At 38.6% G+C, this 27,364-nt stretch overlaps 2 protein-coding genes and 1 pseudogene across 5 annotated transcripts in view; 2 read left to right on the top strand and 1 right to left on the bottom strand.

The window, feature by feature from the left end:
• FANCD2 (FA complementation group D2) overlaps nucleotides 1–6,720 on the bottom strand; it is a 52,036-nt gene extending 45,316 nt beyond the window's left edge. For 2 of the 4 annotated variants that reach the window (XM_016121371.2, XM_016121374.2), the window contains exons 1-3: nucleotides 6,580–6,720; nucleotides 5,424–5,645; nucleotides 3,914–4,008 (exon numbers count right to left, since the gene is read on the bottom strand). In XM_016121371.2, the coding sequence (XP_015976857.2) occupies nucleotides 3,914–3,977 (64 nt within the window). In that variant the 5' untranslated portion in view covers nucleotides 3,978–4,008; nucleotides 5,424–5,645; nucleotides 6,580–6,720. The remainder of the gene's footprint in view (nucleotides 1–3,913; nucleotides 4,009–5,423; nucleotides 5,646–6,579) is intronic. The other 2 variants (XM_036220001.1, XM_016121372.2) reach the window with 2 other exon arrangements.
• LOC107498357 lies at nucleotides 5,706–6,013 on the top strand (annotated as a pseudogene).
• A 108-nt stretch (nucleotides 6,721–6,828) lies between the features above and the next one.
• EMC3 (ER membrane protein complex subunit 3) lies at nucleotides 6,829–22,341 on the top strand. Its single transcript, XM_016121377.2, has 8 exons — nucleotides 6,829–7,136; nucleotides 13,849–13,906; nucleotides 14,240–14,333; nucleotides 15,738–15,842; nucleotides 16,769–16,850; nucleotides 18,078–18,157; nucleotides 18,948–19,030; nucleotides 21,142–22,341. The coding sequence occupies exons 1-8, from the start codon at nucleotides 6,982–6,984 to the stop codon at nucleotides 21,268–21,270; spliced, it is 786 nt and encodes a 261-aa protein (XP_015976863.1). The 5' UTR covers nucleotides 6,829–6,981; the 3' UTR covers nucleotides 21,271–22,341.
• The last annotated feature ends 5,023 nt before the right edge of the window (nucleotides 22,342–27,364 follow it).

Genomic DNA, 27,364 nt, shown 5'->3' with positions numbered 1-27,364 from the left:
GCAGAAACTCAACCCCAAATATCCTGATACAGATTCTGTGTGCTCTACCCATTTAGTCTTGATGACTACCAGCACCTGAAAGTAGGAACTTCATAACTCTTTAAGTGCCTCACCTATTTTTTGTTTTATTAAATTTATTGGGAGATTTACGGTTAAGATGATAGAGTAGGTAAATGCTGTGCTTGCATCCTTTCACAATGACATCAAAATTACAACTAAACTATGGAACAACCATCATTGAGAATCACCTGAAGTCTAGCTGAACAGAAGTCCTATAATTAAGTACATACAGAATAAGCCACATCAAGACAGGTAGGAGGGGTAGAGATGCAAATAGGCTGGTCCCACTCCTGCATGTGTCAGTTAAAAATCAGGAGAGGTATTTTGGCTGTGGAGGTCCACCCCAGAGAAGGGAGAGACACCATCCTCACACCGGGCTTCCCAGCCCAGGGTTCCAGTGCCGGAAGAGAAGTCTCCACAAACTCTGGCTGTGAAAACCAGCAGAGATTGTGGTTGAGTGAGATGGAGGGCAACTGGAGTCCCAGGCATTCCTCTTAAAGAGCCCACACAAGAACTTACTCACTGACGGACTCACTTCCTCTGAGCTCTGGATCTGGGGTAGGAGCTTGAAAGGCACCAGGGAAATATGGTGAAGAAATTGTATGGCCTCAGAGCAAAGGTTAGAAGGGCAGCTTTCTCCCAAACAGAAGTGCTGGAAGTATCTATTATTTCTTTGTTGAGCCCTCCCCACTCCTGGCATGCAGACACAGGCGCCACCCCATATCTTAGTCTTCACCAACCTGGCTAATTGGTTGCTCTATCCTAGTGATTCCCTGGGACCCCACCCTACCCAACTTGTAGGCTCACCCAAGCCATTTCCAGTGGCTTTTCCATACAAATGACCTGTCTAGGCCCACACTATGGACTTTGCTAAAATTTCTCAAAGGTTCACAAAACCCAAACAAGGAGCATCTGGCCTTGGTATGCTCAGAACCTCTTGTTGAGCAGCCCCAAGCCTGGCACTAGCGGTGGCCAGTCTTAGTTCATATCTTGGCCTCTCAAGGTACCTTCAAGCCCAGCGCAGTGGTGACCACCCATGGATTGTTTCATGGATCATGCCAGGTGGTCCCTGGCAGGGCACAGGCTGTGTTGAACTGGGCTGTGGCAGGGCCTCTCCCAGGAGACCCTGGGGTCAGCTTCTAATGAGCTGGAGCACCACCCCAGCCACATCCAAAAACGACTTACCCCAAAGGAAAACTGGGCAGGCATCAGAGCCTTGCTAAAGTGAATCCTGCTCCATAGGGTCAGCCCCTGCACAACAGCTCCCTTCCCCACCCACCCCCCAACACCACCCCCCCGCCCCCCATAGTCACCAGCCAGTCCTCACAACCAATCATCCCATGGGTCATTCTCTCCCACTGATGAGCAAACAGCAACCAAGGCTCAACTACAACAAGAGGGCACACACAACTCATACAAAGGAGAGCTGGGTGCTCAACAACTCAGGCAATCACGGAGACTGCACCGCTAGGCTCCACAGGATACCTGCTACAGAAAAACAAATAAAGGAGGCACCCATAATGGGGAGACAAAGAAACGTGTCCCAAATGAAAGAAGAGAACAAAGCTCCAGAAAAAGAACTAAACAAAATGGAGACAAGCAATGTACCAGATGCAGAATTCAAAACACTGGTTATAAGGATGCTCCGTGAACTTAGGGGAAGAGTAGATGAACTCAGGGAGAACTTTAACAAAGAGATAGGAAACATAAAAGTAGAGATAGAAAACAAAACAAAAGGAACCAGTCGGATATGAAGAATGCAATGACTGAAATGAAGAATACATTAGAGGAAAATAACAATAGATGAGATGAAGCAGAGGATCAAATCAGCAATTTAGAAGATAAGGTAGCAGAAAACACCAATCAGAACAGCAACAAGAAAAAAGAATACAAAAAATAAAAATAAAAAAAGGATAGTTTAAGGGGCCTCTGGGACAACATCAAGCATACCAATATTCGCATTATAGTGGTAACGGAAGGAAAGAGACAGGAAGGAATTGAAAACCCATTTGAAGAAATAATGGCTAAAAACTGCCCTACCCTGGTAAAGGAAATAGACATACAAGACCAGGAAACGCAGAGTCCCCAGCAAGATGAACCCGAAGAGGCCCACACCAAGACACATCATACTTAAAATGGCAAAGATTAAAGATAGAATCTTAAAAGCAGAAAGAGAAAAGAAGTTAGTTACCTACAAGGGAGTTCCCTTAAGACTATCAGCTGATTTCTCAACAGAAACTTTGCAGGCCAGAAAATATTCAAAGTGATGAAAAGCAAGGGCCTACAATCAGGCTTACTCTATCCAGTAGAGCTATCATTTAGAATCAAAGGACAGATAAAGAGTTTCTCAGAAAATAACCTAAAGGAGTTCATCAACACCAAACCAGTATTACAAAAAATGTTAGAGGGACTTCCTTAAGAAAAAAGGATCAAAACCATGAATAATAAAATAGCAATAACTACATGTCTAGCAACAATTACTTTAAATGCAAATGGATTAAACACTGCAATCAAAATACATAAGGTGGCTGAATAGATAAGGAAACAAGACATATGGTGCCTACAAGAGACTCACTTCAGATTTAAAGACACACACTGATTGAAAGTAAAGGGATGAAGAAAATACTTCATGAAAATGGAAATTTAAAATAAACAGCTGGGGTAGCAATACCTATACTAGACAAAACAGACTTTAAAAGTCTATAACAAGAGACAAATAAGGACCCAGTAAATCCACCTCTGGATATTATTCTGAAGAAACCCAAAACACTAGTTCAAAGGGATATGTGAATGCATATGTTCCCTGCAGCATTATTTACAATAGCCAAGATATAAAAGCAATCTAAGTATCCATCAACAGATGAATGAATAAAAAAACGATACATATATACAATGGAATATTACTCAGCCATAAAAAATGTAACTTTGCCATCTGCAACAACATGGATGGACCTAGATGGTATTGTGCTGAGTAGAGTAAGTCAGACAGAGAAAGACAAATGTCATATGATTTCACTTACATATGGAATAAAAGAACAAAATAAATAAACAAAACAGAAACTCATAGATACAGAGAACATTTTAATGGTTGCCAAATGGGAGGGGTGTTGGGGAGGGTGGGTGAAAAAAGAGGAAAAAGTAAAAATTAGTAGTTATGAAACAGTCATGGGGTTATAATATAGCATGAGGAATATGGTCAATACTGTAATAACAATGTATGGTCAGATGGGTACTAGATTTAATCAGGGTGATCACTTCATAAGTTATGTAAATGTCTAATCATTATGTTGTATACCTGAAACTAATATTGCCAATTTTAACTGAAAAAAATTGTTAATTTTTAAAAATAACAAATTTATTGGGGTGACATTGGTTAATATTACATAAGCTTCAAGTCTACAATTCTATAAAACACCTATATATCACATTGTGTTCTCACTACTCAAAGTCAAGTCTACTCTGGCACCATATATTTGAACCCCTTTACCCTCTTCAGCCTCCTCCTACCTGTTTCCCCTCTGGTATCTACCACACTGTTGTCTGCATCTAAGAGTTACATTTGTATGTTTTGTTTGTTCATTTTTGCTTTCTGTTTCACATCCCACATGAGTGAAATCACATGGTTCTTTTCCTTTTCCATCTGACTTATTTCACTTAGCATGATACTCTCAAGATCCATTCATGTTGTCAAAAATGTAGTATTTCATCCTTTCTTATGGCCGAGTAATATTCCATTATGACTGAATAAAGAAGATGTGGTACATATATATATATATATAATGGAATACTACTCAGCCATAAGAAAAGAAATACTGCCTCACACATTTGCTACAGGAAAAAAAGCAACACTTACTAGAGGCATCTTCTGTAGGGCTCTCTTTATCCTCGGATTTTGACAGTCTTCTTTTGGAAACCATTTTGACGAGTTGTCTGCAGTTAAATTACTTTCTACAGCAAAATCAGAGAACCAGTTACCCTCGAGAAGCTAAATTCTGAAATTCTGACAAGTTAAAGCTATAGCTCAAAGAAAACTACTCTAGCCAAAACCAGTGGTTCTAGCGTTTACACTACTACTATCTAAATCCAGGTGTGGAGAAAATTTCAAATCCTATAGCTGGGCAATGCTCCCATGCTTTCAAGACTTGTTTACCTATTTGTCTTTCTAGCCAGACCACTTCTCTCTTACTGAAGGATAAAGCCCACAGTTCTCTATCTGACATTCAAGATCCATCCTTCATCATCTAGTCTCAAACTATACCTCTCCTTTATTAATCCAATACTATATATTAGGGACTGTGCTAGGTGCTGGGGTTACAACTGTGAACCAGACGTGATGCTTGCCCTCAGGGGGTTTACAGTATAGTAATGAGTAGTCTTGATGTAGTTATTTAATCACAGTCATGCCCCACATAAGGATGTTTCAGATGATGGACCACATATACCACCACAGTGGACCCATAAGATTATAATGGAAAATTCTTATCACCTAATGACATAATAGCCATTCTAACATTGTAGCTCAACACATTATTCCTGTGTTTGTGGTGATACTAGTATAAATAAACCTACTGTGCTGCCAGTCATATAAAAGTATAGCCCATACAATTATGTACACTACATACCTGATGACAATAAATGACTACGTTACTGGTTTATGTATTTACTATATTATACTTTTTATCATTATTTAGAGTATATCACTTACAAAGTTTGCTGTAAAAGTCCTGTACACCAGCAGCCTCACACATCTCATGTTTACGGCAACTCCCGATTTCATCATTTTCTCTTGCACTTAATCTCATTTTGTTTTGCACAGTAAAATGCTGTACAGGCTCATAGCCTAGAAGCAATAGGCTATACCATATGGCCTAGGTGTGCAGTAGGCTATATCATCTAGGTTTGTATAAGTACACTCTATGATGTTCACACAATGATGAAATTACGTAAGGATGCATTTCTCAGAATGCATTCCTGTCGTTAACTGGCACATTACTATATAGTTGAGTGCCATAAAAGCACAGGGTGCTATAAGGGCTTACAAGGAAATTTAGCCTAGTTGGGGTGGGCATGATGAAAAAATGCAGGGACAATTTCTCACGGATAATCTCTTTAAGAAAGTGATTCTAAGCAGGGACCTGAAGATTAAAATAGGAGTTATAGTCAGTAGAAGAGCTATGAATAGCCCAGGCAGAGAAAAACTCAACACTGAAACAGAAAGCAGCTTATTGAGTTAGAAATAAAACTGCAGAGTTAGGGAAGGGCCTGAACCACAGGGCCTTCTTGTCTATCTTGTAAACCAGAATATTCCTGATCTCAGTGCTTCTGCATAAGGTGTTCTTTCCACCCAAAACACTGTTACATACCTGGAAACTACTACTCATCCTTAAAGACTCAGTCAAATGTCCTTTTCCTTGAAAAAAATGTTCCTCCTATCCCCAAGGGACTTTACTACTCCAGCTTCTCTGCTCCACTGGGTCTTTCTAGGAGCCCCTTACTACATCACACTACAGTGGAGGGGAGGAGGCTCCTTGAGAGCAGGGACCCAGTCTCATTTATCTCAGTATCCCTAGTGTCCAGCACAGTACCTGCAATAAAAAAAATAAAAATAAAAAGTTTCTGAAAGCAGCCATTGAAGAGCAGCAGCCATGGCTCTGTGTTACCTCATGGCAGCGGGCCTCAACAAGGGCCACAAAGTGACCGAGAAAGTGAGCAAGCCAAGGCATAGCTACCGCCGCGAGTGCCTCACCAAGCACACCAAGTTCATGCAAGACATGATCCAAGAGGTGTGCAGTTTTGCCCCACTATTAGTGGTGGGCCATGGTGCCTCTCAAGCTCTAAAAACAAGCACGCCCTAAAGTTCATCAAGAAAAGGGTGGGAACACACATTCCACCAAGGAGAGAAGGGTTGAGCAATATCCTTGCAACCATAAGGAAGGCAGCACCAAAGGACTGAGCCCCATGCCATCTGTAATGAAATATTAAAAAAAAAAAAAAAAATTCTGAGATTTGTTAAATGAGAATGGTAGGCAGGCAGGTAAATCCTGACAGCTAATAAGAAATATTTAAGTGCTTTATACTTAATACTTCAATTATTCCTCACAAAACTTTTTGAGGTAGGTACCATTACTATTCTCATAATCAGTGGCAGATCTGGGATTCTAACTCAGGAATCCTTGCTCCAGAATCTTCCCTCTTAACTACCACCATTATTATAACTCTTAATTATAATAATGGCTTCCAATAACAATTAACTTTTACTATGCAGCAGGCACCATGCTAAGCGTTTTCTTGGCCTGTTGCCCCGTTTAATAGTTATAGCCATTTTGCGGGCGGAAAAACTAAGGCAAGTTAGGGCCCACTGACTTCTGGGAACGCCCTTAACAGTGCTCTACCTTCCCGTTTACAGAGATGCCTACAGGTCAGGGAGATGGGGCCGGCTGCCTCAGCCAGGCCATTAGAGAAGTGATTGGGGATAAAAAACCCTTCTAATTTCATCACTTTAACGACGCAGGGAGGTACCTGGGGGGCTATCCCACCGTAGGCCAGATGAAGAAGCCGAGGTTAAGGGCACGGAGCTCTGGAGGTAAAGGCCGAGGTCCACCGCGCCAAGAGAGAGGACAACCGCGATCCAGTAACCCGCGGACAAGCCGTCGTCGCCCTTAGTTTTCGACTTTCCCGCGCGGCTTGACGCTACCTTGACGTCACCGAGGCGCGCCGCGCCGGGACTTCAAACTTCTGCGCCGGAAGTAGGCGGCCGGGCGGCCCTACTGGGGGCAGATCGCCAGGCCAGAGGCTGCGGAGGGTCCCGGCCAGCCAGGCTGAAGGCTTGAGAGAGCCGGGAGGCAAACTCGAAACGGAAGTCCTGCGCTCCGGGTAAGAGAAACCCAGGTACACCTCTCCGGGAGCCAGCGCGCTGTGAAGATGGCGGGACCAGAGCTGCTGCTCGATTCCAACATCCGCCTCTGGGTGGTCCTGCCCATCGTGATCATCACCTTCTTCGTGGGCATGATCCGCCACTACGTGTCCATCCTGCTGCAGAGCGACAAGAAGCTCACCCAGGAACAAGTCTCCGACAGGTCAGCGCCCTCCCGGATCCGGCAACTTCACTCCCCCGTGACCTTGGACGAGAAAGTGCAGCGGTTCTGTCAGTTTGCCCCGGTTCACATCGCGTCCCCACCGGCTGGGTGACCTGAGCTGAGTTACTTCTGTGTTCATTTTCGTCATCTGTAAAATAGGGGTGATAACAGAACATGCTTCATAGAGCAGGCATGAGGATTAAATTTTAGATAATGTCTGTAAAGCCTTTAGCACAAGGCTTGGGACGAATTAAGGGCTCATTAAAATGTTGCTGTTAATATTGTTAGGCTAGTCGACAACGCACGGTGGGCTTATCTATGAATTATATAGATAAGGTTGGTGTGATTGATTATACTGGTTTTACCAAACTACTATGGTGGGGAGCCGATATACCAAGTAACCAAGTGCTTGACAAATGTTAAACTGCCTTAGAGATGTGAGGGGTTGTAATTATAATTTCTCCTACTGGAGTGGAGGCAACCTCTTCCTCATGTGTTTCATTACAGTATTTATCTGTGGAGAGAGATAATTTGAGATAATTTTAGGTGGTATCTAGACATGTGCCCCCCTCTATATTAAAAAACACTTTCAGCTAATCGTTCTGATTATTTTCAGAGACTATCTCAGATAGATGTTATTATGTCTTTAACACTTCCCTATCTCTTATTAATCTCCCATTTTAACAAAGAGCAAGTCCCAGGCTCAGAACTTGCCACAAGCAACAGTATCTAGCTAAAATTTAATAATGTTTTTGTTTTATTTTATTTAATAGTTACTTTCTATCTGTGGAAAATAATACTGATGTTCCATTTGCTGGTAAAGATTTCTTTTAAAACCTGTATAAGTAGAAAAGTTGATTATATATATATGTAAGTTGATTATATATATTATATATAAAATAATATTAAGTTTTTAATAGTACAAGTGCTAAATGAATAAGATAAAAATCATAACCATGGAATGAGAATGACTTAAGGCTGGCAAGCACCACTTTGTCATTTTCAGTTGTGCTTCCCAATTATGCTGAGAATATTAATATACTTATTAAGCACTTATTCTATGCCAGGCATTACACTAAGCACTTACATTCATTAACTTATTTAAAATTCAGAGCTGTTTCATTTTATAGAATCTGAAGCTTAAGAGGTTCCATGGTCACACGTGGTGACATTCAAGACTTGAAACCAGGTCTTCTGGTTCCCAAGTCAGCCACTCAATTATTTTTCTGTGACATGAGTTTTAGAACTTATCCGAACCAACCTCCAGAAGATAATCTTAAGAAGTCAGTTCACCACAGAAAGGAAGGCTATAGAAAGATGCCAAGTGGAGAGAGTTCAGACAGTGTTCAATTATTTATTGATGCCAATAAATTGTTCTCATTTTATCCTCAAAATAACCCTGAAATAGATAATCATGAGTCCATTTTTACAGTTGAAGAAAAGAAAGCCTAGAAAAGTTGAGTAGCCATCCCAGAATAACCAAAATAGTAAATATCGTGCCTATAGTTGAACTCAGTTCAGTCCCACTCCGAAGTTAAATTCTCTTGACAATTCCTGCTCTCATAGATTCTCTGCCACAATTTTTTGCTCCTGCTTCACTGTGATTTCAGAGTGATGATTCTGAATGATATCAGACTCAAAGCTCCCTTTTCTAACCCTAAAGTAAATTCATAATCGATGCACTCTACATATAAGAACATTTTTTTAAAGTAACATAATGCTGTAATGTAACAATCAGGAGAAATGAGAAATAAAAGGAAAATAATTTAATTTCTATTTCATAAATAAATACTAGAAGGTATAATGAAGTCAGATGCAATCATGGCGGTAAAATTACCATAATTGGGACATATCCAATTTTAGACTGATAGAATATGTTAGCTACTTAGACCTCACTGAAGACAGTGCTGTCCTGGATGTGATTTTTCTAAATGGTGAACTACTCTTGTTAAAGTTCTAAACAAAACAGTGCAGTTGTCCCTATATTTACTCAATGGTTGCATATCTAGAAATTCAGTATATATAAAAATCACCTCCCCAATCCCCAAACTGCTACAGAAAAATGGAATTAGGTATGAAGCTCAGATAATTAAAAACAATTCCATGAGAGATCAAAAGTACTGTGAGACTGGGATAGTTCTTTGTATTTCACAACTGTCCCTGGCACTGGGGGATACTTAACATCCCTTACCCCTAACAAATAACAGTTTTGTACTCTTTCTTCTCCACCCCCATCATTTTGACACTCAAAAAAGTTCCACAGATTTCCATAAGGCCCCCTAGAGGGCAGTACAACTTCCATGAAGAACCACTGCTTTAGAGAAAACGCAACATCTCTCAGGTCATAATTGCTCCATTTCTTAAGTGAGGTGGTTTGATCATACCAGCTAGGACATAGTATGACTGTATCCCACCAGACATCATTTGAGCTTGGGTAGAATACTGAGCACATGATTCTGAACTGACCAAAGGTCAAGGCAAAGGATGTTTTTTAGTCACGAAACATCCCTCCAAGTACAGTATAAGTTTCCAGGACCTTGAATGATCACAAAACGGGTATTTTGGTTAAGCTTGTATTGCCTCAAATCTTACTAAAATTTTTCTAAAATAAACCCAAACTGAAAAATACATAAAATATATTAGACCATATTTGTGGATAATATGTATGTAAAAAATGGTTCTCAAGCTTGAAGAATACACTGACTCTGGAAAGGAAAAAAAAAAATGCATCTTTTAAGTATATAGAACTCCAGTTTGAGAAATACTGACTTTGAAAACTGAAGTTTTATTTTAAGTAATGTCTTCCAGTTGCAAAATACTGCTTGCAAAGAGAAGCTCTATCTTTAGAACCAGTACAAGGACTTATTTTTAGATATTAATGGAAACGAAATGCAAAATTAAAATTTTCTTACAGAATTTGCAGGCTTCAGAGTTCAGAATATACAGGATAATTTAAGCTTGCCTTAAATGCCTCAAGCTCATGATTCTCAATCCCAGTTCTACAAAATTGCTCAGCAGCATATAGGAGATCTAGCTGAATTTCCATTGATCACAGTGCCAGTAGAAGTCCTGAATTATCTATGGTGAACAAATTTTTATTGACTTAACCATGTGCCCTGCACTGTGCAGTGGGTACAAAATAAGACAAGGTCAAGACCCTCTCAGGAAGTTTCAGTTCAAGTGATAAAACATGCAAAAGGAAAATAATAGATACCATTATCTTGTGCCAAGTACAGTGGTAATCAGTTTAAATGAGATAATATATATGACGAATTCAGCTTAAAATACTTCACTATTTCCCATTTGCTCTTTTATTTTTTTTAATTTTGGTAAAATATACATAACATAAAATTTACCATTGTAAGTTTTTAAATGTATAATTCAGTGGCATTAAGTTCATTCACATTGTTGCGCAACTGTTACCACCATCCAATTCCACAATATTTTCATCATTCCAAACAGAAACTCTAAACCTGTTAATAATAACTCCTCATTCTCTCCTCCCCTCAGCCCCTAGTAACCACTATTCTACTCTCTGTCTCTATGAATTCAACTGTTCTAGCTATCTCATTTGAGTAGAATCACAATATTTGTCCTTTTGTGTCTTGCACATTTCACTTAGTATAACGTTTTCAGGGTTTATCCATGTTGTAGCATGTGTCATAATTTCAGCCCATTTTACAGCTAAATGAAGTATATAACATGACAATTTAACATGTGTACTTTGCAAATTGATTACCACAATCCAAGTAATTATATGTACATCACCTCACATATTTACCTTTTTTTTTTTGGTAGTGAGAACACTTGAGGCCTACTTTCTAAGCAAATTTCCAGTACACTACGCAGTTTTAACTATAGTCACCATGCTGAATGTTAAACCCCAGAGCTTATTCATCTTATAATTGAAGGCTTTTACCCTTTGACTAGCATCTCCTCATCTCCTGTATCCCCAGTAACCACCATTCTACTTTGTTTCTATGAGTTCAACTTTTTTTTTATTCTCCATATAAATGAGATTATACAGAATTTGTCTTTGGCTAATTTCATTTAGCATAATGTCCTCTAGGTTTATCCATGTCATTGCAAATGGCAGGATTTCTTTCTTTCACATGGCTGAATTATATTTCATTATATCTATATATATCTGTATCTCTTCAGCTATCTATATATATATAATATTTCATTATATACATACACACACCACATAATCCTTATCCATTCATCTTGGCTATTTGTGAATAATGATGCAGTGGACATGAGAGTGAAGACATCTTTTCGAGTTAGTGATTTTGTTTCCTGCAGATAAATACCCAGAAGTGGAATTGATGGGTCATATGGTAGTTCTATTTTTATTTTTTTGAGGAACCTCCATACTGCTTCTATAATGGCTGTACCAATTTACATTCCCACCAATGGGTTCCCATTTCTCCCCCTTTTGCTCTTAAGATAAAGATTAAAATACAGTGGGACCCTTAAAAAGGAAGGAAATCTTGTCACATGCTACAACATCAATGAACCTTAAGGACATTATACTAAGTGAAATAAACCAGGCACAAAAAGATAATAACTGTGATTTCACTTATGTGAACTATCTAAAGTAGTCAAATTCATAGAAACAGAAAGTAGAATAGTGGTTACTGGGGGCTAAGAGAGGGAGAAAAAAAGGAGTAATTGTTCAAGGTATAGAGTTTCAGGATTACAAGATGAAAAAGTTCCAGAGATCTATTTTACAACAATGAGAATATACTTAGCAATACTAAACTGTGCAGTTTAACATGATTAAGATGGTAAATTTTGTTATTTTTTTTTTTTGCCACAATTAAAAAGAAAATACAGTGGGAACCATATGGCCTTGTTTATCCTAGCTCTTGCCTACTTCTCGAGCCTTGTTTCATCACATTTTCCATAGTTTTCTTTTTTCCAATCATATGGACTCTTCTCAGGTCCTCAGAGATATAGTGCTTATTACTGCCACAGGACTTTTGCCCATGCTGTTCCCTCTAGCACTTTGCGTAGGTAATCTCTACTCATCCTTAAGATTCCAACTTAATCATACAAGCTCAGCAAAGCTTTCTCCAAGACCTTATCTTCTCAGATTCTGTCAAATACTCCTGTTGTACATTCTCATCATACCATTCATTTCTCCTTCATAGTACATAACAGGTGAATTTCACATTTATTCCTATAGTTATTCAATTAATGTCTTTCTCCCTCCCGACAAGACTTTAAACTTCATGAGATACTTGGTTTTTGGCACTAGAAGCTTAAGTATTTATTTAATGAAGATAAATCTGTTATTATACAGAATATGAATGGGGGCATAGGGAATTCAAATGATTCACCCAAGATCACATAGCTAATAAGTGACAGAGCCAGCCAAGATTTTAACCCATTTGTCCAACCACAGAGCTTAAATTTTTACCCATTACTCTAGACCCAATGCTGCTTAAACTGTTGGTGGTAAAGTACCAGTTTTTTTGTTTGTTTGTTTTTTAATTTCCAGTCTATCACAGGCTGATGCTTTCATAAAGTATTTTGATCATGTATTTGGATGTCGTGACAATGTCAAATTACTATAAAAGTTTCTAAACTCTTACCGTCAATGTCTGTACTTAATTCATCACAGATCAGTATTGGTACATAGGTCACATTTTGAATAGCTTTAGACAAGCTTCTAGAGAACAGAATATAAGTCTGTGTATGGAGCAGTCAATTGTACAGTATAACAAGGCCAGGAGGAAGATCAGAGAGCATTCCATGAAGGCACCAGGCATCGGGAAGATTTTCATGGAGAAGGTGGGGCTTGAAGAAGGTGGCTAAGTCATGATGGGATAGAATTGGTTAAGGAGAGGAACACTAGAGAATTCCCAGCATATGGAGAAGCTAGAATATACATAAGGTGACAAGGAGACCCTAAGGGTACTGACAGACTGCTTAGAGTGGGTGGTTTATACTGGAGTACAAAGAAAACCAAGCACAGTTTTTTGCGTGTTCATTTCTGTCTACAATCTTTTTCACTTTTTAAGAAGAATTTCCATTAACCTAAGGAGGCTTTTTTCCCCCATCATTAAAACAACTTTTGAAAACCTAGAAAAAATTAGTATTTTGATCACTGTTGTGGTATCTTAGCACCACCCGATTATGGTATTGCACTCTGTTATCTGTAATGATCAATTATGTTCAAATAGCACCAAATAATTTTATTTATTAATTCAATAATGTTTACTGAGAGCTTACTAACAGTATGAATCATGGGTGGGATTTCTATTTGTCTGACAGATAACCCTGTCAAGTCCTGTATTTACTTCTCTGTGAGGTTTGAAAAGTTCCTGCTTCAATCCTCACCCTTCCTGTCTCCTCCTACACCTAAATCTTCTGAGTAGCATCCAACTGCTGCTCTGTTCACTCAGAGAAAGTTCTTTCTTAGCTCATTCTAAAGTGAAAAGCTGTGTGTTTCAAATGTGCCTTCTTCAGAAATCTTTGTTTAGAAAACACCATCGCTTCCGAAAAATACTCTTTTGAAAGACCTGATTTTAGGGTTAAATACATTAGATTGGTTTTAAGGGTACTTGTAGTTTGAAAAGTTTCTGCACAGGACTGTTGCCAAATAGGCCCTTTCTTGTGTTTAAATAGGTCTTCTGCTTCATTCTCTCATTTTGTTCTAGTGTTTCACTTTTTAAAATCTCCTTGTCTTGGTTGTATTTTTCAGTCAAGTCCTAATTCGAAGCAGAGTCCTCAGGGAAAATGGAAAATACATTCCCAAACAGGTACTCATTTATCTTTTATTAAAAGCTTCACGATTCACTGTTGAGGGCAGTAGATATCTGAATGTTTTATAAGGAGACTCTTCGGGGAAAACTGAAGGCTGGCAAGTCAGGAATTAAGCTGTGGCCTGGTGGTGTTTGCTGTCATTGTGACCTCGCCCTTCTTAGGAAATTGTTTTTAAATGTGACTCAGCTAAAATGTCAGCTCAGCTGCCAAGTAGGCTGCCAGCTCAGTATAACAGCATATTCCAGGGGCCTTCTGACTAAATCTCTGGGGACTAATTTGACAATTTGCTGTCGCAGTTCTAAAACTTAAAAAGCTCTTTTTTCTACTAGTCTTTCTTGACACGAAAATATTACTTCAACAACCCGGAGGATGGATTTTTCAAAAAAACTAAAAGGAAGGTAGTGCCTCCTTCTCCTATGACTGGTATGTTCATTACCTTCTCTCATCTTTAAGAAAGATTTTTTAAATGAGTGGGAGTGAGGGAGGCAGGAAGGACGTCATTTGATTTAAATGTTAAATTGTAGAACATAGTAATCTAAGGGACCTTAAAGATCGTTTAGTACAGGGATCTACAGAGGTGGAGTTTTCTTTTTCAAATAAATCTTCTGGGAACTACAGTGTATAAAGTGGATTTTTAAAAAAGAGCTCTTGGCTGAGGGTTTGGGGAGGCTAGAGTCATTGTCCCCGGGTCTCTCCTCTTTACTGTTCCTCAGGACCCAGGGCTCTGTGGAACAGTAGGAAAAGCATTCCAGTCCCAGCTCCCACCCAGTGCCTGGCTCCTTATGCTGACAGATGGCCACCTAGCTTCTGCTGCATGACTTACTACTTCCCCAGACCAGCCATTTCTTTGTCAGATATGATTGCTTGGCCCACCTTACAATTTTTGTTCTACCGGATTTCTTACTTATACTGATCTCAGTCATGTGAAAAATACAGCATCATTAAAGTAAAACAAAATATGTATTATTCTTTGTTGAGTGCTCTCTCATTTTAGTACCCATTTCTCGAGGTAAGATAACCAGCAATTTTAAACCCGACAGAAGGCACTAGGATTGATTTTAAGAAGTCTTTTTGGAAGACCTACAAGAAACAAAACACCAGTAAATAAATGGAAAGATACTTGACCTCACTAAAATACATGGAATGCAAATTAAAACAAATATCTTTTTCTAGCCCATTAAAAAGCTTGACCAAAGCTGCTACTGTCAAGATCATGGGAAGTTAGGCCCTCTCACTGTTGTTGGAGGACAATCTAACAATATCCGTTATTTTAAGTGTTCAAATCCCTTGACTTAGAAATTTTAAGAGTTTCTCTTACAGAAACACATAATCATGAAGATTTACATACAGGGTAGTCATTGGCAGCATTGTTTATTGGGCCCCCCAAAAATTGTAAACAATCTATAGTTCTACATAATAGTGATGACTGACTATGACCACATTGTGGATTCCTATGCAGACATTGGAAATAGTGGAGATATTATACCAATGTTAAGATATCATTCACAATATATTAACATTTTAAATTAAGCAGAACAGTAAACATAGTATCCCTCTATTGTATATCTAGAGAGAAACTTGTGTGTGTGTAATGTGTGTCTTTGTGTGGGTGTATAAATAAAAAGATGGAAGGATATGCAAAAAATAGTAAAAATTGTTTAGAGAGTGGGCTCACAGAACTGTACATCCTGTTTGTATGTCCTTTGAATTTTTACAATGAACTTGTATTACTCTAATTGTCAAATAAATTAAATATTTATAGAAAATCAGGAGGAAATCCTCACCAACAGCAGTAAAATGTAGTGGTCTCTTGTGTTTTTGTCTTAGATCCCACTATGCTTACAGACATGATGAAAGGCAATGTAACAAATGTTCTCCCTATGATTCTTATTGGTGGATGGATCAACATGACATTTTCAGGCTTTGTCACAAGTAAGTTACAGACCTAGAAGACTTGAGATTTACTTCACCTTTCCCTTGTCCCTATTCAGAGAGATTCAAGTGCTGCTGAGACACTAACATTGTGGGTCCTATGTTCTCTACTGCAGTGGTCCCCAACCCCCAGGCTTTGGACTGGTACTGGTCTATGGCCTGTTAGGAACCAGGCCTCACAGCAGGAAGTGAGTGGTGAGCAAGTCAACAATTACATCTGTAATTACAGCCACTCCCCAGTGCTAGCATTATGTCTCAGCTCCACCTCAGAACCTCAGGTGTTAGATTCTCATAGGAGCACCAGTGACAAAAAGGTTGAAGACTACTGCTCTAGTGGAAATTGATAATAATCTTTGAACAAAAAAATTAATATGCTATGATTTTATGGCTCTTATTGCAAACTGATTATAAGTTAATGTGGATGCTTTTTTACTAATAGGGATTCAAATAAATGGCTTGCTAGTTTATATCTGAAACTAATTTAGTGTTCTACTGGAGTCAGATGAAGGGAAGCCCATTTCTATTTTGACTTCATTTTCTAGGTGTTTATTTGTTTATAAATTGTTTTGATTTGATTTAAATTAATTTAGTTTCTTAGTAATATAGATCTCTCCGTGTATATATTCCACTTCAGGTTGAATGGATTAGTGCAAGTTTCCTTTGAGAATTTAGGTCACAGCTCAGTTTAAGTCCCTGCTTCTTAAGCAATAGAGAAGTTGGCGTTGTTCAAGGTATTATAGCAGAGTGACATTTGACTGTTATTTCTTCAGAAAGTGACACAAATGCCCCCGTAGAAATCTTTTGCCAAACTCTGTATGGCAACAAGAGTTCCTACCTCAGGGAAAGAATATATACATTCACACTTAAACTATTCTAAATATAAGGAAGCTAGAAGTGATTATGAACTTTTTCTTTCTTCTCTACAGCCAAGGTCCCGTTTCCACTGACACTCCGTTTTAAGCCTATGCTACAGCAAGGAATTGAACTACTCACATTAGATGCGTCCTGGTAAGAACTTTCTTTTATTTAATAAAAACGCAACCCAAAATCTAGAACCGGTACGTCTTAAAGAACCAGATTTCCAGTTTGCATACTTCACTGGAATTAGGTTTTGGAGTTTTTCTCATTGAATCTCCACTCAGAATGCCACAGGTGGATTATGGCAACTTTTACATGAGTCTTGCAATAGGAAAGAATGTGTCAGCCTCTTTTCTCTAGGTGCTTCAGACTTAGGAGTACAATAATAGATGTGTCCACCCCAAAAAGTTAAAAGATAAAGCTAAGAACATTGGCCAGGCAAACCTTTCAGCAATACCCTGGAACTTATAGGAATGGATATTTGTATTTTTTTTCTCCAAAATACATTAGTGCTAATAACATTAATCATTTTCATTGGTACCAATCACTGTGATAGGTATTTTCCATATATTATTTTATTTTATCTTCGTAACAACCCTATGAATTAAGTATAGGAATTGAGATTTGACCACAAAGTCTGTCCAAACCTAGCATTCATGTCTTATTTACCACTCTATTTTTTATAGCAGAGTAATAAAACCCAAAATCTGAAAAGTTCTTATAGCATCTAGAACCTAGTAGTGCTTCTTCATGTGGTCTCTCCAGACTATTTTGTTTTATGGGGGCAAGGTGGGAAACCTAAGCTTTTGTGATAAAGTTCAAAACTTGGAATGGCTTTCCCAGTAGCTATAGTCTTCAATATTTCAAGTATTTTCTGAAAACCAACTCTAATCCTTTCTCGTAAGTATGAAACCCACCTACACTCGTAGTTTCCAATAAAGAATGGAATTCAGGACAGGAGGTCTCTTTTAATTTTTATTTTATGTACTTCTGTGTTTTTTGCATTTATTATATATAACAAGTGTGTGTTGTTTTTATAACTAAAAGTAATAAATAGTTTGAAAACCTGTTACGTAGAAAGGAAAATTAAATGAAACAAAGCTTAAATAGAAGTACACCAGTTGTGAGTTCAGTTTCTGCTACTGAAGGCAGAAGAATTTATTACACAGCTATAAGTAGCAGATTGCCTGCAGTGAGCTACAACTATTTGTAAGGTTGCCTTCACAACTTGTATTTCTTCTGTGGTTGTGCTTTGAATACATATAGCTTACTGCAGGTGATTCTTTACATATTCTGAACAACTTTGGGTGGTAGAGAAGTGTGCACTACCTTAATTCTGACTTAACTTTCTACGTTATTTTACTTTTGCTTTGCTAGGGTGAGTTCTGCATCCTGGTACTTCCTCAATGTCTTTGGGCTTCGGAGCATTTACTCTCTGATTCTGGGCCAAGATAATGGTAAGGAGCATGTCAGGTTTAAAAAGCAATACTTCAATAGATGAATCATCCATGCCAGGGTCAGAAAAATCATGTAGGCTATACTGTTAGTATAGTTAAATACAATACTTTATTTTTAAACTTGTTCTTACGTTTCTGAGATATTCTGAACAGTCTTAAAAATTTCAGGGTTAAACCGAGATCTGAATTCTCCCTGGCAGTCGGGGGGGAAATATGTAGCCTCCCAAAGTCTTATACCCTCATGTGAGGGATTCAGCATCAGGAATGTAATGCTTTAAACCTGAAGCTAAAAGAAGGCCTGGTCTGATCAGTTAGTTCATTGAGTGGAGTTATCGGCAGTATCAGTTCTACCTATCTTATTTAATGGCTGGGACCTTAAGCAAGTTACTTAACCACTCTAATCCTCTGTTTGTAAATTAGGGGCTTTAATAATTAACTTCGGGGTTTGTTGTTAGAAGTGGATGAGGTAGAATATGTAAAGCACTTAGTGTAAGACTTAACATATAGTAGTTTCTCAGTAACTGGTGGCTATTGTTATGGTTTAAATTCAAAATAAAGTTTAGTACTTCTTTTAGTTATCTTTCTTTTCCTGCTAATATCATCCCATTCCTCAGGAAAGGTAATGTGACTTTCCTGGGGTCGCATAGCCAGTGCAAGGCAGTGCATCTGTCATATGGTTCTCTAATTCACTATTGAGCATCTGTAAGTTTTGTGTCAGGACCATTTTTCCCCAAGGGTACTGGGTGCTTTTTGAGCCCTAGCACTCACGTAGGTGCGTCTTACTTTGCAGCCGCCGACCAGTCACGGATGATGCAGGAGCAGATGACTGGAGCGGCCATGGCCATGCCCGCAGACACCAACAAAGCTTTCAAGGTACACTCGCTTCTTCTAGCTTCACTGAAGCTCAGAAAGGCAATACTAGAGAGTTACTTTAAAGATGGGCTCCCTAATGTGAGTGTAGTATGTATGGTTCCATCATTTAAATTTAAATTTAGCAAAAATATTCTCTTATTCCTAAGAGAATATTCTGTTAGTAAATTGGAGATTCTTGGTACTTTTACTAGTTTTTAAAGGCTTACTCAAATTTAAGTACTGTAAACAAAGTTGTAAAAAGTGTGATCAGAGGCACGGAATATTTTTTAATATTCAGTGAGAGAAAGAATAGTCTTCCTGCTTATTGGGCACAGAGTTTTAGTTTCCAGAGAGAAAAAAATTTAGACATAGATAGTGGTGATAGTTGCACCTCATTGTGAATGTAATTAATGCCACAAAATTTTATACATACAGTCGTTAAAAGTGGCAAATTTTATGTGATATATAAAATTATGTATATATCTTACCATGACAAAAAGAATCTTCTTTAATAATAAAATTTTAAATGGGTCAAAGACCTTAATATAAGAACTAAACTATAAAACTCTTAGAAGGAAACTTAGGTGCAAATGTTTGTGACTTTGGGTTAGGCAATGACTTCTTATATATAACATTAAAAGTACAAGCAATGAAAGGAAAATTAGATAAGTGGGACTTCGTCAAAACAGAAACTTTTGTGCTTTAAAGGACACCATCAAGAAAGTGAAAAGACACCCTCAGAATCAGAAAATAAGTTTGCAGTCATGTATCTGATAAGGATCAAATATTCAGATAAAAGAACTCTTTGAACTCAACAATAAAAAGACAACCCAAGTAAAAAATGGACAAAGGTTTTGAATAAACATTTCTCTGAATAAGACAAATAAATATCCAATAAGCTCACAAAAAGGTGCAAGATGCTCAACACCATTAGGGAGACACAAATGAGAACCACAGTGAGATACTGTTTCACATCCACTCCTCATAGTTAAAATAAAAAAGGTAGACAATAACAAGTGTTGGAAAGGAAGTAGAGAAATTGGAATCCTCATAAACTAGAATCCTTCACTGATAATGGTGAAGCCATTTTGGAAAGCAGTATTTTGCCTTTCTTCAAAAAATTAAAAATAGTTACCATATGGCCAGCAATTCCACTTTTAAGTAAATAACCAAGAGAATTAAAAATGTATTTCCACACAAAAATTTACACAAGAATGTTCAGAGCACTGTAATAGTCAGAAAAGTACAAACAATCCAAATGTTTATCATTTTATAAACAGATAAACAAAATGGAACATTTTGGTATATATGTATAATGTATGGACAATGAAATATACACAACAGAATATTATTCAGCCATAAAAAGTGATGAGTACTGAATCATGCTACAATAGGGAGGAACCTTGAATACGTTCTAGTGAAAGAAACCAATAACAAAAGGTCACATTTATGTTCAAAATAGATAAATCCAAAGATACAGATAGTAAAATAGTAGTTGCCAGGGGCTGGAGGAGGAGGAAAATGGGGAGTGTCTGCTATTTGATGCGGAGTTTCTTTTTCTGGTGATCAAAATGTTCTAGAATTAGGTAGTGGTAATGGTTGTACATCTTTGTGAATATACTAAAAACCACTAAATTGCATATATTAAAAGTGAATTTTATGCCATTGATTATATTTAAAAAAATACCCATGAGCTAACATTAATATTACATGTTAAATTTCTTAAAGCACATTTCACAGCCCATTCATTAAAGGCAAGGTACTCAGCATTAATAGACTGTTTGAGAAATGTAATTAGTTACTTGCTCCAGTGACCTTGAACAACTATTTTACCTTTTCTTAGCTTTAGTCTCCTTGTCTGCATTTTACCTTTAATTTTTTGTTAGTATTTTTATAACTCTCTTTACATAGGTAATACATTTTCATTACTGAAAATTTAGGAACTAGAGTGAGCAAAGTAAAACTCCTTGTGGACAGGGTAAATAGCAGTACCTATCTCATAGGACTGAATGAGTTTATACATGTAAATAGCTTAACCCAACTTCTGGCCCAGAGTAGGTGCTCATGAAAGGTCAGCACTGCTCTTAGTAACAGCCCTTCTCTCCCCGCCCTGGTATTCTTTTCCTTTGCAGACAGAGTGGGAAGCATTGGAGCTGACAGATCACCAGTGGGCACTAGATGATGTTGAAGAGGAACTCATGGCCAAAGACCTCCACTTCGAAGGCATGTTCAAAAAGGAATTACAGACCTCTATTTTTTGAAGACCAAGCAGGGATAGCTGTGTCAGGAACTCAGAGTAGTGCTTAACCTTGTAACTTTCATTTGAGCAAAAAGCCTCTTGGAATAAAAAGGAGGATGCATGAGCTGGCGGGTGTACAGCAAGGATCATTCTTGTCTGAGCCGGTTCCCATTTATGTTTGAAACTAGAGGAAATACGAGGAATGTCTGCTGGGTAACTTACCCAGAAACAGCTATTTTTAAAATATTTAAAATTTTCCATCTGGTGAATAATAATGAAAGCCAGAGAAAGGGGGAAAACTCAAGCTAGTGATAATATATAAAACTTAGCAAAAATGCAGTCTTTGGAAAAGGCGTTGTCAGTTATACCTAATTATTTTGTGTAATCAGCCTGACTTCTAACCACAGTAGATTCCTGTTTTCTTGGTATCCAAACACCCTGCATTTTACCTTTAAATTTTTGTTAGTATTTTTATAACTCTCTTTACACAGGTAATACATTTTCATTACTGAAAATTTAGGAACTAGAGTGAGCAAAGTAAAGCTCCTGTGTTGTTCATTTGGAACCTACAGAATGACATAAAGAGCAAAAGTGTCAAAACCTATTCAAATAAACTCTTTTCAGAGTGAATACCCAGGGCCAGGACAGATTTAGCAAATCTTCTCTATCTTATAATACTGTCCAGCAAAAATACGTGACCTTGAGACACTGCCGGATTCTCAAGTGCCTTTGGGATCATCAGAGACAGGTTAAATAATGTGAGGTCTTGATCTGGAGTGTAGATATATCAAATCCATTGACAAATCAATGGTGCTGTACTGTAAATGGCTACTCAGTTGAACGAAAGACCTCATTTCACACTTATTCTACATAAGAGAGAGTTTACATATCATTGTAATAAGGGAGAGAGGGCAATTGCTGGCAGACACATAATTAAGGGTTGCCCAGGAATAATTCTGTCTGGATTAACTCCAAGGGAAGTGGCATGGTGCCATTTCTGTACTAAGAGATGAATGTAATTTGCATGTTGAACACTGTAATCAAGAACAAACGACTCTTGACTCTATAAATTAAACCATCCTGTTTTCTCTTCTTTGCCTGTAAAAGTGTTGCTTCTGTAGGTCACTAACAGTCTTTGACAACAGTTATGAGTGTCTGTATGGAACAGTGCTGGAGAGCTAAGGTGAAAATGATGTGATCCTTGCCTTCAATGTACTCATAAGAGAGGCATTTAAGAAACTGATGGTTCTTATTCTTTTCTTGGGCCACAAAATCTCTTTGAGAATCTAGAGGAAGCTCTGACCCTCTCCTCCAGAGTAGTATACATGGCCATAGACACACAGATGTGTCAGGTAACCTGAGAGGCATTGATAGATCTTCCAAAACCTATTCATAGTGACCCACGGACCCAAGGTAAGAAACACTAATATTTAAAATAGCTGCTTCAACAAAATATTAAAGGACTAAGGGTTCACAGGAGAGCTAACCTTAGAGCTGGGCCTTGAGAGAGTTCTCTAGTACAGAAGGGCATCCCAGACAGAGGGAACAGGATTAGCAAAAGCTAATCCTGCACTGCAGGAATGTGGGGAGTGGTGTGATATGTATAGACAGGTCCAGGTTAAACTGGAATGCAATAAGTAACTGGTGATTGAGTGATGTCACCCTAGTTCCTACAAGACATCCTCAGAGCATTTCATTCTGCCTTTCACCCACACAATTTGTCATTCCCTGTAGCAAAGTTGGGTAGGTAAAATGTGAGATTTTTCTAACCCATCACAATTGGTGGTGAATGCACATGTCCTTGGCACCAGCAAGTCAAAGGGAAAAGCCGTTTGTTTTCAGCAGGTTCTTCCCAGAACCACACAAATTCAGGGAACAGTGCTTAGCGTGGGTATTTTCTAGAGTTCAATTAGGGACATACTACCAAATGAGCATTTTACTTTTTCCATCAACCTGGACTTATCACCAAAAACCATTTAAGATAATCTGAAATGTACACTTAGTGATCATAATGTGGAAGGTACCTTACATAGAAGGCTAAATATTGACAGTTGATTGTACAACACAACTCAGAAAAGTAATGACCACAGATTTGAGGACAGTAGATAAACTTTTGCTTAGGGGTAAAAGTCAGTGTGGTTCCTCTGGTCTATAAGGAGTATTTTGAATATGCTTATTTGTGAAAGACACGGAAGATTATTAACTATGTGAGGAATATTGCAGTTCCAAGTGACAGAAACTAAACTCAATCTAGCTTAAGCAATTTCCTTAAAAAGAAATGTAAATTGATTCAATAACTAAAATGTCCAATGGTCTGTTGGCTTCAGGTACAGCTGGAGGCAGGGCCTCAGATGTCATTGGGATTCATTTTTCTCAAGTCTACTTTTTTTATTCTCAGGCAGTCTGTCTTCTCATGGACATACCAGCTTAATAATTCCAGTGAAAACACCCCTTTCTGAAAATTTTCAGTAAAAGTCAGGACAATTGATATGATTTGGTTTACGAGCAAATTCAGGAACTACTTAGCCCCACCTAGACTACAAGGACTAAAGGTGGGATAGGGGTAATTCCCTAAAGGAAAATGGGTGCAGTTGTCAAAAGAAAGTGGCTTAGGTAGCAGACAAGAAAAAACAATAATGTTTTACCCTTTAATCACCCAAACTGTTTGGAATGTTCCCAAAAGGAGGTACTGCCCCTGTCCCAGGAGGCAATGGAGTCTGCAAACATTTATTGGATTTCTACAATATGCCAAGTACCATGCTAGATATCTTCGGATTTTTCTATTCACTCAACAAATATTTATTGACTATCTGCCAGACACTGTACATGAACAAGTTACACTCCCAGACTTTAAAGGCTAAGACTGCTATGTCACATGCCATGACAGGTGTGATCTGAGGAAGGCTGTGGGAATGCCCTACAGGTCATCCAACCAGCCTGGGTGGTCAGAGAAGGCTTCCTAATAGAAGTATCATCTCAAGATATGAAGGATCACAGGGAAATATATACAGAGCCAAGGAAATACATAAGGAAAGAGTATTCCAAGCAGAGGTGACAGTGTGTGCAAGGCCCCAAAAGCAAAGGCAGTGGGGTTTTCATGAAACCGAAATAAGATATGAGTGACCCTGAAGTGCAGAGAATAAAAAAGATGTGATGAGCATTGAGTTGTACAATATAAGTGGATGAGTAGTTGGTATGTTGACTATATCTCAGAAAAGCTGCTTAAAAAGAAAAAGGAAAAGATACCATGAGCAAGGCTAGAGGGCAGAGACCTTGTAGATCATCCCTCAGAGGGGAACTTGATCCTGACATGGCAGTGAGGAGCCCTTGGGAGGTACTGATGTGAAGAGATTTGCTGCTGGGTGGGGAAAAGAATGAGGGGATAAAGTGGGCATGGGAGTGTTGGGGTGACAGATGATATTAAGGTCAGCAGAGTAGGGGTTGTGTTGAGATCATTAAGATGATTAGCTCCTGCTTTCTTGCACTAACTCAGTCTTCCCATTTGTGAAAAGGAGATCATATGACGCAGCCACTTTGGAAAACAGTCTAGCAGTTCTTCAAAAAGTTAAAACATAAAGTTTCCTTATGATCCAGTAATTCCACTCCTAGATAGATATACACCAAAAAAAATGAAAACATCTATCCACACAAAAACTTGTACACACATGTTCATTGAGCATTATTCATAATAGCCAAAGCAGAAATACTCCAAATGTCCATCAACTGATAAATGTCAAATAAGATATGGTACATCCATATAATGCAATATTATTCAGCAATGAAAAAGAATGAAATGCTGACACAACCTACAACATGGGTAAACCTAAGGAACACACTAAATGAAAACCAATCACAAAAATAGTATACAATCTTATTTTTTAGGAAATGTTCAGAATAGGCAAATCTGTAGAGGCAGAAACAATAGATTAGTGGTTGCCAGGGCTTAGGGGGAGGAGTGATTGCTCATGGGGTATACGTTTCTTTTTGGGGCAATGAAAATGTTCTAAAATTAAATGTGATAGTTGTACAACTTTGTGAATATACTAAAAATCACTGAATAGTACATCTTAAGGAGGTGACTTTTATGTATGTGAATTAAATCTCATTAAAGCTATTAAGGTTGGGGAGGATCATAAGTCCATGGCAGCTGACAACAAGCTCTCATGATCATGGGTATGAGAGGCTCTTGTAGGCTAGCCAGACTGAAGGTGGAGGGCATCAAGGAGACAGCTGGGTGCAGAGGGGCCTTAGGGGTCAGCCAGCCTCTTATGTGCTTTAACCCCCAGGCCCTGCCGCCCCTTATGCTAACCCTGTTTTCACCTTGGTCCCACCTCCCCACCTTCCTTTCAGATCTTTTGACTGCCTCACTGAAGACAACCTGGGAAAATCATAGTTCAGAAACCTGGGTTATATATCTGTGACCCTCCATGATAGGCTAGTACCCAATAAATAAAATGTCTTATTTCTGCAATCAGCTTACAAAATGCACAGCCAGCGCCGTGTAACATTTTTCTTTCTCCCATTTTTTTTGTGAATTTCTTTTTCCTTTTAAATTTTTTATTATGGAAATTTCAAACATACACAAGACTAGAGAGAATAATATGATGGTGTACCCATCACCCTGCTTTAATAATTATCAATATTTGCCAATCTTTCATGTATTTCCCAAATCCCTTTTTTTTCTGGAATGTTTTAAAAGTAAATTCCAGATACAATATCATTTCACATATAAATATTTTCATAAGTACCTCTAACAGATAAAGATTTTAAGAAACATAACCCACAATGCCATTATCTCACCTAATTAGACATTCCTTAGTATGTTCTAAGGCCCAATCCATGTTCAAATTTCCTACATTATCTAAAAATGGCTTCACAGTCTGTTTATTTGAATGACAACCTCAACCAAGGCCCCCACTGCTGTTTCTTAAGTCTCTTTTATAAGTTTCCCCGCTCCACCCCTTTTTTCAAGCTATTTATTTGTTGGAAAACAATGTGCTTGTTCTGTAGATTTCTATGAATCTTTGTTAAAGTATTCTTATCTGAATGGGAAATCAAATCTTCAGATTGTTTTTCACTTCAAAGAAAGATTAAAGATGAATTAATGATAGATGCATAGAAAATGAAGCAAATAATAAACACTAGTAGGAGGTTCAAGATGGCAGTGGCATAGGAGGACACTGAACTCAAAACCTCCTATGACCAAACTCAGGTATACAAGTCCGCACAGAAAAATTCCTCCTGCGAGACAACTGAGGTCTGAATGAACAGTTTTTGGACAACAAATGGGAGAGATTGCTAAGAGAAGGCTGGGAAGCCTTGGGAACCCTCCAGGAGCTGTGGGAACTCCTTTGGGCCAAGAGAAACTGGTGTCAGTATTTACATTTCCTTCCACTTTGATAGGGAGGTTGAAGCTCTATTTGGGTGCTTCAGATCACCCAAATAGATCACCTCAGAGAAGTGAGTGCCCAGCTACACTACCTGGAGCTTTCTGCCTCCAAACAAAGGGAGCAAGCAGGAAAAACAAGGTGTCACCACACACCCCTGGCATCCCTGCCAGGAGCTGTTTCAGCCCAGAAGGATAGTGCCCCAGGCTCCCTGAGCACCTGCCTGGCTCCAATTAGCTTCCCAAAACTACCAGGCACATACGGCCTACAGAGAGGTCCCTTGTATATAAAACCCTTTCTCTACAATAAACAAGAAAGAGACTATATAGAGAAAGCTGGGATGCTGCGGAAGCTCTCTGGTGGGTCCCCTTGTTTACCCCTCCATCTCCATAGGGTGGCTAGGAGCTCTATTCAGGGGTTCTGGCTTACCTGCAAGGTTACTGCAGCACATTCCCAGACACATCCATGGAGCCCTTTTGGCCCCAAACAAAGAGGGCAAGCAAGATCAACAGGGCATTACTACACGCACCTGGCCTCTGCACCCAGGGAGCTCCTCTGGCTCGGGAGCCCAGTGCCCTCGACACCACCTTGGCTCCTATTGGCCTGCCAAAAACACCCAGCAAGCCAGGCACACACAGCCTATGCAGAGACTGCTTCTACATAAGGCCACTTTTTCAAGTCTGGCAGAGATACCTATTTTGTCTAATTAATATAAACAAACCTAGAAAG

This window comes from Rousettus aegyptiacus, unplaced genomic scaffold (genome assembly GCF_014176215.1).
Source record: "Rousettus aegyptiacus isolate mRouAeg1 unplaced genomic scaffold, mRouAeg1.p scaffold_m13_p_4, whole genome shotgun sequence".
NCBI lineage: Eukaryota > Metazoa > Chordata > Mammalia > Chiroptera > Pteropodidae > Rousettus > Rousettus aegyptiacus.
Note: the sequence above shows the minus strand (reverse complement) of the source record. Positions and strands in the feature narration are given on the sequence as shown.

Bases quoted from the DNA above. Each gene is read 5' to 3' on its own strand.
- EMC3 (XM_016121377.2), top strand. From the start codon at position 6,982: ATGGCGGGACCAGAGCTGCTGCTCGATTCCAACATCCGCCTCTGGGTG. The intron at 14,334-15,737 runs GTATGTTCATTA...TTTTTGTCTTAG, and splicing joins GCCTCCTTCTCCTATGACTG to ATCCCACTATGCTTACAGAC. The intron at 19,031-21,141 runs GTACACTCGCTT...TTTCCTTTGCAG, and splicing joins ACACCAACAAAGCTTTCAAG to ACAGAGTGGGAAGCATTGGA.